Source organism: Lepisma saccharinum, chromosome 19 (genome assembly GCF_977018435.1).
Source record: "Lepisma saccharinum chromosome 19, izLepSacc3.1, whole genome shotgun sequence".
Taxonomy (NCBI): domain Eukaryota; kingdom Metazoa; phylum Arthropoda; class Insecta; order Zygentoma; family Lepismatidae; genus Lepisma; species Lepisma saccharinum.
Window position 1 is genome coordinate 41,807,243 of NC_139247.1, and position 11,833 is coordinate 41,819,075.

At 41.0% G+C, this 11,833-nt stretch overlaps 1 protein-coding gene across 1 annotated transcript in view; it reads right to left on the bottom strand.

Moving 5' to 3' along the window:
- The window catches only part of LOC146003005 (uncharacterized), a 39,531-nt gene extending 28,807 nt beyond the window's left edge, over nucleotides 1–10,724 (bottom strand). The window contains exon 1 of the mRNA XM_083141165.1: nucleotides 10,689–10,724. Within this exon, the coding sequence (XP_082997291.1) occupies nucleotides 10,689–10,724 (36 nt within the window). The remainder of the gene's footprint in view (nucleotides 1–10,688) is intronic.
- Between the last annotated feature and the right edge of the window lie 1,109 nt (nucleotides 10,725–11,833).

Genomic DNA, 11,833 nt, shown 5'->3' on the forward strand with positions numbered 1-11,833 from the left:
TCACTAATGAAAGTTTTTGTTTGCGTATTATATTTTTTTGAGATTTTGATAGTTGTGGAGATTACTACTGTTGTACACCCAATGGTGATGGAAATGGTAAACACAATTGTCCATCACCAGTCTGTTTTCCAATGTGATGTTAAAAAATTGAAATACAAATGTCAATAATTAGAGAACAACATCTGCTTTGCATAAACAGAGTTCCATTTCTTAAAACAACACAGATGTGGGTTAAAAGAAATTAAAAACTTTGTGTGTGTGCACACATGGACACACACACTTTCTGTAAGGGAGGAGGAGGTATGATGATAGCTCTGGGCCTCTGCAAATATAAATCTAGGCATGACGGAAGCTCTTACATTCAGGTTAGTATTGGTGCAGAAACTCCTTTACCACTAAATTTGTAATTTGGATGAAATACCTTTCCCATTTAAATTATGAAAATCCATGTACATGTTGTTTCTGTGATCGTGTTACAGACTTGCAGGGATGATGGAAGGGAACAAACGCAACAAAATGAGATAGGGAACCCTTGTCCGGAAATGCCCCAGTCAAAAGTTACAAGCCAAAACCTTCGAAGGGCAGGCAACCACACACAACGCGGAGGGGAACCATAAATGAAAGGGAAAGAATCCACCGTGCATGCCCTGGAGAAGACGTAACATCAAACTCGACGTATGTAGTCTAGAAGGACGAGTGTCGCGGCTGCAATCAGTGCAATGGAGTATACAGTAGGGTAACTGGCTGATAGGGTGTTTGTGTAAGGACAAGTACAAATGGGAACTGTGGGGAAGCTGAAAGGTTGTATCAAACCACGGTGCAGACATCTAGTGCACACAATGTTTCCCAGACTTTTCCAAAGATTACGGGGAACTGGGCAAGTGCAACCTCAATTCCACAAGCAAGGAGGACGAAAAACTGCAAGGACACCCGGCCTTGAAGAAGCAGTTCTGGATCTGGTGGAAGGACAACCATCAATTAGTACACGGGCTGTGACACGTGAAATTGGTGTGGCCCATAGTACTGTTTGGAAAGTTCTGAGGGAGCAACAGCTGCACCCTTACCATCCAGAGCATATACATGCCTTGGGTCCAGCTGATTTCGCACACCATGTCGTGTTTAGTGAATGGTTACTGCAACGCTGTGTGGTCGACCCCCAGTTCCATTTCATGCCTGTGTGCTTTTCACTGATGACGCCTGTTTCACGAGAGACAGGATGCTGAATAGTCGCAATAGAATAGTATTGGCTGATGAAAATCCCCGTGCCACAATTGTGAAGGGCCATCAAGACAGATTTTCTGTAAACATGTGGGCAGGCATTGTCGGCGAACATTTAACAGGTCCGTATCATTTACCACCATGATTAACTGGACCAGTGCACACTGTGTTTCTGAGAGATATCCTGCCCGAGTTATTGGAACATGTCCCACTTCTCGTTCGTCAACGCATGTGGTTTCAGCATGATGGGGCTCCAGCCCGCTTCGTAGCTGGTGCTCGTGATATTCTGATGCAGACCATCCCTCAGCTGTGGATTGGGAGAGGCAGACCTGTTGCTTGGCCTGCCTGTTCACCTGATCTGTTTCCAATTGATTTTTTGTGGGGTCATGTCGAAAGTGTTGTCTACGAGACACCTGTGAGTAATGTTGAGGAACTGTTGGCAAGAATCCTTGCAGTCTGTGATCTGCTCCGAACGACCCCTGGGATATTGGAGTGAATGCGACAGAGCTCATTGCGACACTGTCATGCCTGTATCGAGGCACTTTGAACAACTGCTGTAATAATGGCTGCAGTTACTACTCATTAAAGTCATGATAGTGATTCTTCTGTGTTTGTTTTCCACTTCCCCAGACATCTTTTATGGTTCCCCTCCACGTTGTCCATGGTTGCCTGCCCTTCGAAGGTTTTGGCTTGCAGTGACGTGCGGTGATGTCGACACTTGGGGTAGCAATCAGTGGCGTGCCCAAGGGGTTGGTGTGGGTCATAATCCCCCTCCCCCCTTTATGGCCCAGTATCCCTAAAAATAGAATGTCAAAGAAAGGAAAGGATTGCAAAATGAGGAAGGACTACTGAAAAGAAGCACGTGTTAATCCCACCCACTTTCGAAAATCCAAAACATGTTGATTTGACTATTAAGCCAGAGATCCCAGGTTCCAACCCCGACCTGGGCATGGGTGTTATTTGTATTTGTCCCTTCATCAATTTTATCGTATCATCTTGACTATTAGCCAAAAGTGTAGGAAAAGCGAAGTAATACAAACCAAATCAAACACTCAATCAATGATTTGATTTATCCTATTTAGCGTCGCTGTCACATTTGGTTATTCGCGAAGATGGTACAATACAATTAATAAAGATACAAACACAAAAAAACACCCATGCCGAGGCCGGGATTCGAACCCGGAACTCCTGGTGTCATAGCGTGCAGTGATAACCACTAACCCGCGGTTGGTTGATTTGGTGTTTAAGTCCACTTTATGTACATAAAAGCTAATCGGGACAGGACCCACAGTTTAAAGTGGGATCCAAACCACTATGTGCGTCCACCTGGTACCGATCCGGGGCCACTTGCACTCCCCCACGGAGGTCGGTCGACAACAAAGATGAGTGGAAAGCTCTAACTATTCGGATACTTGGGTATCGGTAAAGCAAACTGCGTATTTACCAGTGGCGTAGCGTTATAGTACGCCCATACGCCCGTCGTTCCCTGATTTAAAATTTCAAAAATACGTAAATGCTGTAAATATAAAGTAAATCTTGACTAATATCATATATGTTTGACCTTCATGGCATTATAATAGCTATTTTTCGCGATCCGCTTGCAACGCTCCACTAACAACGCTCGTTCCAGCACTTTTCAATGCCTTTCCTGCCTGGACGTCGGGCAGGTTCGGCGTAAAGAACTCTATATTCCTTGCTGCCTTTCTGGAGGGAAAGCTTGGATCTCTACAGCACTCGCGCAAATGCTCTCTCGTACGCCAGAGTATGGAGCAGAAGGATACGTGATTGGTTCATGTGACCCTTCCTGCCTTCTGAAGCAGACGACAGCGGTAGAATTCCTAACCGGTTCTTCGAGCTCGTGCCACCCGTGCTATGTGATACTACAATACGCAATATTGACTGACGTAACTTTACCAAACTCAAATATACCATTCCTTAATGACCATTGCATTGTATAATTTATCGCACGAACAGCGATGTGTATTAAAAACTAAAAGATCAACATAGCTTTTGTCAAATAAGTTGGTGAAGTCCTCATGGTAGAAGTTCAGCATTCTTTTTTTATTTATTTTTTCGTTAGTATCTATATTTTAAAATGCTTATCATCATTCCTAGATGTAATAAACAGTGGTCTGAATTACTAAAAGGCACTGTTACGTCAGTAGAGTGTACGGTAGTTGGATCATCCACCCACCTCCGTGTCAAGAGTGTCTTGCACAGCGCGCCAAGACGACAGAGGTCCCTAGTTCGAATCCCGGCGTTAGCACGGGTGTTCTTTATGAGTGTCCCTTCACCAACTTCATAAATATCACTCTTATTCATATTCGCGATTAAACAAAAGTGGTAGAAAAGCGAAGTAAAATAAACCAAATCAATCAGTAGTTGGATCGCCCACAACAATGACGCCTACTGTTGTTCAGAGGCGCTTGTGATTCTGGTAGATTGTCTGTCTTGGGTCATACCGAAAAGTATAAAACAACAGAGTTCAAAACATTTTTGGCATAGTAAGGTATCTCATTTTCTAGATAAAACAAGCATAGATGATGTTTCATTGAAATCCCAGCTGACTTCATTCAAATAAACAATACCTGTGGCAAGTAATTCCATAAGTACATTATTAAGCAAAAAAAGGGCCGACCCTTCCTTCGGACTTGGCGTTCCCACCCGAAATGCCCATGCTACGCCACTGGTTTTTACTCAGTGGTACGTAAATTTCAATTGGATTTTTGGAACACCATATTTGCATATGATTAACGTTTTTCCAAAAAAAAAAAAAAAAAAAAAAATTGCATTGCTTGATTTCCCTAATTTCTTCATCTCACGATCCCGTTACTGAAGGATCCGGGCTCGAGCCCTGTCCTGTGCATGAGTGTTCCTATGTAACCACTTTTCATCCGTTTAATTTAATCAACGTTCATCGTCATGGCAGATGTTAGGTAGAGTGATGGAAAAGCAACACTAAAGAAAGGAAAAAGAAAATACAAATAATTTCCTCCCAGTGCATCTGCATGGCACTGTGAAATCAGGAGTCCAAAGTTCTCTGTTTATGATTGTGCCTCGTGACTTCCATAAGCTCATTAGCTACTTATCACGATTAAATCTATACAGCTAGAAAAAGTGATGGAAGGTGGCAAAAATTAAATATATTAGAGGGGATGAACAGGTAACTAAACACACTTTTCTGTAGTTTCTTCAACAATATTCATTTGGATTTTTTAGTTCGGGGATACATTTTACATTCCAAATTATTTCATTATTCACTGCAGAGTACAACACACAGGAACAAGAATGCGCACTCGTTACGGGTTCGAATCCCGGCCTGAATTGTTCTTTGTGAGGTCCCTTCATCAATTTCATTATATCATCACTCATCCTCATTCTCGCGATAACCAAATGTGGCAGAAAGGTGAAGTAAAATAAACCAAACCAACAACAACAATTAGAACGCGCGTTTTCTTGCCCAAATTAATACACCCGTATTTATGACTGTTTAGCTTACCCATTTTTTTTTATTGGAGGCCAAATTATTAGTATATTTAAATAAAACACTACTAAAACGAGAGCGAGAGACAGAGCCTGAGCAAATATTTGTTATTTAATCATTATATATTCCATATTTGAAGAAATGAAAAAAAAAACATAACATTTTTGTCTGCACATAATACAAGTACGTTCCCATTCATATACAAATAAAACTACATCCCTTATTATATATACATATTGTACAACGTTTAAAAGGTTGTGTAAATACAGAGAAATGCAGAAAATTTTCCCCTGAGTTCTTTAGAGGATTTTCAACGGAATCGAAGGGAAACCTATCCCCTATCTGTCCTATAGGAGATAGACTGGAGAACCTGAAACCACGGGCTATCAACCATTGAAGTGGGGGGCGAGGGGGCAAGGGAAGTACAGGTAGAAATCTTCCCTTTCCCTTCGGGCGGTTGTCTATACCTGGATCTGGTAAGGCGGAAGAAGAGCCAGCTAGGGTATTCAGCCTTGCCAGCTGATCACATCGAGGGACGAGGAGCGCGTGGAAAGAAATGTTGCATATGAACAGAGGCTTGAAGATAATAAATATTGTGATTTGAAAATAATTAGAGACGTGAGATTGATTGATCTATCTCTGCTAGACTAGCTATTCCTCAGTGCACGTCACTGTTGGCTTGTAACGTTTGACTGGGGCATTTCCGGACCAGGGTTCCCTATCTCATTTTGTTGCATTTGTTCCCTTCCTTCATCCCTGCAAGTCTGTAACACGGTCACAGAAACACCCTGTATATTCCTCCTGGTTTTATCAGGCTTAAAAAATTACTAGAACCTCAAGCTAGTTAAACCTAACATTTTCGACTGTAAGGCTTCTTTCTCATAGGATATTACAGAAAACTGTGTCTATTTCCACGGTTTAAGGTATATTATAAATGACATTTCTTAAAGAAAACTAGTTTTCGTACTTCATTTCATAGGTTTCCAGGAACAACCCCCACCTGATTACCAAGCAAAACAAATTCAAGGAAGAAATATTTATATTAGGAAAATACAGATACTTTAATTAATAAGTATATGTGGTCTTCAATACATGTAAATTCTTCTTGTGAATTTTGTCAATATAAAAGTGTTCTCAAATTATCATCCCATAATAATGTTTGCTGTTATTTGGTGCTAAAAGTTTAGTGAATGAAGTTAACAGAATCATTTATATATCCTGATGCTTAACATCTGTTCGAAGAAATCAATGTAAAGAACAAATCTCACGGATCTGGATTTCCTACTTGGATGCACTAGTTGGTGGTGGGCTGGCAACAGATTGCTGGATGCCAGGCCATCTCATTTGGCTGCCCTTGCTATTGAGGAGGAATATTTCAACTCTTGGCAGTACCGCAGGTCAACGCATATCCAAAGCACACGTGAGTAGGAGATTTGCACTTCGCTTAGTGACTTTTGTTTCTAACACTTAAGAAAAGTATTTTCTTCCCGTCATCTTTATTTTGAAAGAAAATTAAAGTCTTCGAAACATTTGATTTTTATCATTTGTATTACAATTTTGTAACTTGAATATTTATATCACTAGCAGCTCAATAAAGACGATGAATTATGAATCAGTTAATGGGACAATTATGAACCATTTTCACCTCTCTCTCAATACTGGAAAAGACTACTAGAAACAATGCAAAGTAGAATAGATCTCATGAATAAAAAGAGCTAAAAACCTTTATTAAAACTAATCAGAGCTAAAACCTTTATTAAAACTAATCATATGGAGATTTGTTTGTTTTCATCCCGTGTCATACTTCTACAGCATAAAGACCAGGCAATCTTCACAATTTAATCGCAGTCATCCTCAACTCATTACATAACATGTAGCGACCAGACACACTTGCACGAGACCAGTTTGCGAAAAATCACACCTTAAATATGCAACCTGTGCAACAAACTCTCTTCAGCTAGTTGTCTTACCATTTGCCCGCAAAAGGACCAATTTACAATTCAGTGCCCATCACTGGCGTACACAGGATTTTTTCGGGAGAGACTGGAATTGTAAAGGTGGATAGTACATAGATTCTTTCTAGGGGAACGGTATATATAATACTAAGATATTTAGCATATTTAGTACTTTCTACTCTAAAAAGTGGCAAGAAGGGGTCATTTTAAGTTTTATTTTAAAAAATGTCGGATATGGTTGTAGCCCCATCAGCCCCTCTATGTACGCGTGTGGTGCCCACGTTGAAATGAACATACGAGCCATCACCTGATGAACTGTAATTTGTAAGAAATGCCTTTCACTGCCAACTCGGCTCCACGATGGCGCAGTGCTAACGACGTCGCCTTGTAATCAAGCGGTCCCAGGTTCAATACCAGGTGGAGGCTCTATAAATTTTAAGTCCAACCCCGATTATCCTTTTTGTGCACAAAGTGGACTTAAAACAAACTCACACTGCAATGTATATTTAGTTTTCCACCACGTATGCAACTTCCCAATCTCTAGCACTGACCGATCGCCAGACCACTCCCACCTCTAGATAGGTTGACAAGCCACTGTCGGTTTACTAAAATGACGGTACCCAAACAAAATCTCCGATGACATCGATGACTTGGAAAGTGGAATATCAATGCTTGATAGTGATGTTTGAGTCTTTGTGCTTGTCAACATTGACGTGTTGAGGCGGGCGCCAAGTTCCGAGTTACAGATAAGATCGATATCTCCAGTCTTCGCGACGTATTTTTTAAAACACATCACGAGTGTTATGTTGAATATTCCAATTATTTTGTAATTCTAATTATGTTTTTGACATTGGATCACTACCTTATTGCTAGTACTTCTGTGCACTTGTTTCGAGCAAATCTGAATGCGTGTTCAAGGAACAGCGAAGTTTGCGTTATGTGTACAGTACATATTGTTCTCTTACATCGAACACACTGTTATGAAGATGAGGAGTTCTGCTAATTCGGGTAAGTAGACCTACAATTCTCTCTTTTTCTTTGTTACTTTAAATGTCCAATGGCACTGGAACGTTTAATTGTAAGGGGAACGAAAATCTACTCGAAGTAAATGCAATTAAAATTCAAAGCCAATATTGAACATTAACATGTTGCATTTCTTAGAAAATTTAAGCGTTTGGGAACGGGAAATTGCCATTAAAACTTGCTTGAAGTAGTTCGCAGGTTCTGAAATACTGGAACAACAAATGCGAGTGTTCCGACAACTAAAAGTAGTAGCCTATGACAAAGGTAGGGCATGGCTCTCCTAAAAGAACACGTAAGCCACGTAAATTAAAAAAAATAAAAAATATTTGTGTTTACCTCTTTTGATCAATAGTTACTAAAACTTCTTGAGTCTCAAAACACACCACAGTTGTCCATTTTAACTTGCAATTACTTTATATTTTTATTTTTGTTATTTAGCGTCGCTTTTCTTATACTTTTAGCTAATCGGGACGATGAGGTCATGTGGTGTTATGAAGAAATTCATGAAGGGATACAAAGAATACCCATGCCGAAGCCGGGAGTCGAATCCGCTACCCCTGGCGTCGTAGCGCGCTGTGCTATCCACTTCGCGGCGGAGGTCGACGTGTAATTACGTCAAATAATGCTTATAACCTATATATCTATAAATATATCAGATAGCATCCCTATGCTTAAATAATTCGCATTGTAAAGCAATTTGTTTAGGCACAAATTTTCATATACATGGTGGTCCAAAAAGATAATAAAGTAGTAAGTCAGTATTACGGTTACCTTTTTTGGGGTCTCCCTGTACTTCGTAGTTTATTTGGCTAAAGTGTCAAATGAGACGAGCCCCCCCCCCCTCCCCGATGTTTTATTGGTAACGCTATCAACAAGGGGTTTGATTCCCGGAGGATATACGTACAGACATCCACAATGAAAAATGTGACGCCTAGATCTTGAAATATTTTTGATTGAGGTGTTTACATCCGTTTACTTTTGTAAAACAAGTCAATACATTTTTTTATTGTCCACTATTGTCAGCCAAAGAACCAAAGAAGACAACTATAAACAGCGCACGGTACTAAATTTATGGCGAATTCGGCAGAAAGAAACGTAAGGATTTTGGTTCGAATCTGTGGTGGGTGAGAAGCGGCCGTGCACGACAGAATAGCTTGGCTCCAATGTTACCTCCCACGCTCGTAGGCGTAACTTGGCGGGGACAGAGCGGGCACTTGCCCTCCTAATTTTCATGTTTATGAAAATTTACATGTTAATGGTACTTTTGTTAACCTCCTTGAACCTGATAAGCAAAGTAACGAGTACTTTTTTATGGTTTTTCAATTGTGGCAGTTATTTATCAAAATTATCCTGTACGATATTTTTATGGGCTTGAAAACTTTTTGATCCCCCCCTTCCCAAAGTTTCCAAGTTCGATTCTACCCATCCAAAGTTAGTTCCCAATTTACGCCTATACCCACGCTTATTTACATTGTGTTGTGTTTTCCACAATTTTCCGTCCTCTACGACGCCAGTATAAATGTTCGGGCGATACCGTATACAGTGTGGTCATACTCTTAGGAAATACACATAATGTAATGCAGGTAAGCGAATGTTTCAGGTTCTAACTACGTCATTTTTATTGTACCGTAACCGGCAATAAAGATGGGACTCCTAGATCCTGAAATGCTCTCTTCCCTCCATGGCGTTAGGTGCGTTGCCTAACTACGATGGTGGTAGAAGTTGCCATTGAAAATTTGCTATTAAAAGCAACTTAACGCCGTAGAGCTAGGTAACACACATAACGCCTTGGAGGTAAGCGAGCATTTCAGGATCTAGGAGTCCCTTTTTTATTGCCGCTCACTGTACATTTCACAGTAGTTCTGATCCTACATTAAGTAGTATATGTAGTCCCGAGAAGAAAGTATACTTGATGCAATCAAACATTTGTCACGTTCACGGTCTCGCCATAAGAAAGTCTCAGAGTTTGGTTTCCTTTTCGCCTCGATTCTGCCTCTATACCATCTCTTCTTACGATACTGAGCCAGCACCCAACTTGTTGGTTCCAACGCGCTAGGACCATGGGGGAGGGAGCAAGGGGCCGTGCCCCCCACTGGAAAATGAAAGGCACTCAAAAATTATATATTTCACACATATAATTTCATTTCAGCCACAACAATATGTGTTCATTATTGCACGAACATGGTAAATTCAAAATTTAAGCAATGTTTTTTTGAGGGAACAACACTATCATTGTAGAAAATATGCCTTATTTGTCCCCCTGGAAAAAATACCTTCCTTGCCCCTCCCTGGAAAAAATCCTGCGGACGCCCATGGGTAGGGCTTTCGGGTTCGAATCCCGGCCTGGGCATGGTTGTTCTTTGTGAGTATCTATCATATCATCTCATCGTCGCGATTAGGTACAAGTGGCAGAAAACGATGCTGAATAACAAAGATTAAAGGTGTGACCGAACCCGTTCAGCAATCGATTCATAACCCGGAAGGTAATAGGTTTGAGTCCTGGCTTGAGTAGGGGTGGTCGTTTGTGAGTGTCCCTAATCAATTTCACCCAGTCAATTCATCTTCATTGTCGCGATTAGACTTAATGAGCGAAAATAGACGCTAAGTAAGATAAATACAAATGCGAGAGCGTTAACCACTCAGCTACGCGGGAATCTGTCGTGAATACTAAGAAAGACGACAAGGATGACGGCCAACCTCTGTGGCGGAGTGGTTAGCAAGGCGCTCTACGACGCCAAGGATCCCGGGTTCGAATCCCGGCTTGAGCATTGGTATTCTTTGTGTGTCCATCAATTTCATTGTGTTGTCACTTATTCTCATCTTCGCAATTAGCCAAAAGTGGCAGGAAAGCGCCGCTAAATATAAAAAGTCAAATCAAAGACAAAAATATGCTTCAATCTATAACGGATGGAAGAATAAAATATCTCTATCCAGAGTCCTTGTCTCCAGACTATCTGGTTTGCCTACCAGTTTGCAAAGAACAGGCGATCGCCACCGCCCAGACCTACCTTCTCGCCCTTAGCCGGCTCAGCACCGTCCGCCATTGCTTTCTCCTGAAGCGCCCTCCAGCACAGCCACTCAGCCCAAGACCAACAACTTGGTTTTGGGGGAAACCGAACCGTTTTCTTACGCTGCTAATACCCAACATGCATCACAGCTGGCTTCTTTCCATCTAAATATGGGCGGGACGGTTGTGGGTTGGACCATCTCGAGTGTATCTTCGCCGGCGACCAAAAGGATGAAGAAATTAAAAAGGGTGAAAAAAACCATTGATAGATGGCGGGTCAAGCTATGTGCAAAATGTGGAAAAGCAGCTGCGAGGGGCCTGTAATGTTAGTCATAACTGAAAGGCTTCGAGGAATAGCTCGCTTCATTAAAAATCCTTTGGCTTTTTCTTGAAATATGGAACTGCAGCAATAACAGGTGTTTCAGTAAACGGTGCATGGATACTTATAGCTGCTTATAGTTTAACTCCTTCCTTATTGTTTAGCTTCCCGCCAAGTGGCAATACAATTTTTACCCTTTCCGTTTTGGTGGTAAGGGTAATTACTTTAAAAAAATTCTCTAACGTGTAGAGGATATAAAGTTGAACAACCTTTGCTTCAGACTATTAACTTCGATTTTTGTGTTGTAAGGGATGTTTCTTTCTAAGGACACCCAATAAAGTCCAATTAACATTACATGGTAATACATTGATTGATTTGGTATATTTTAATTCGCTTTTCTGCCACTTTTCGCTAATCGCGAAGATGAGGATGAGTGATGATCAGATGAAATTGATGGAGGAACCGGGATACGAAAAAGTTTGGGAACCGCTGCTCTATGGTAATGTTAGGACCACGATAGCTATTCCGCATCCGCCACACTCTCCGAACTTGGTTCCATGATATTTTAATCTGTTTTATGCTCTCGAATGCAATGACAGGTAGCAGCTCCAAGACGACGCTCCATTCGAAACTTTTCTGGAAGACTTCTTCTCGGCCGCACTTGTACAATTATTCCACCAAGGACTTGACTGCTTGTCAGAGGCGCAACCACGAATTTTTGTTTGGAGGACGGGCAAGTACCGTGATAAACGTACGAATAATAATAATACGCTAATATTAATAATGTTAATAATAATAATATTATTATGACATTATTATTATTGTTA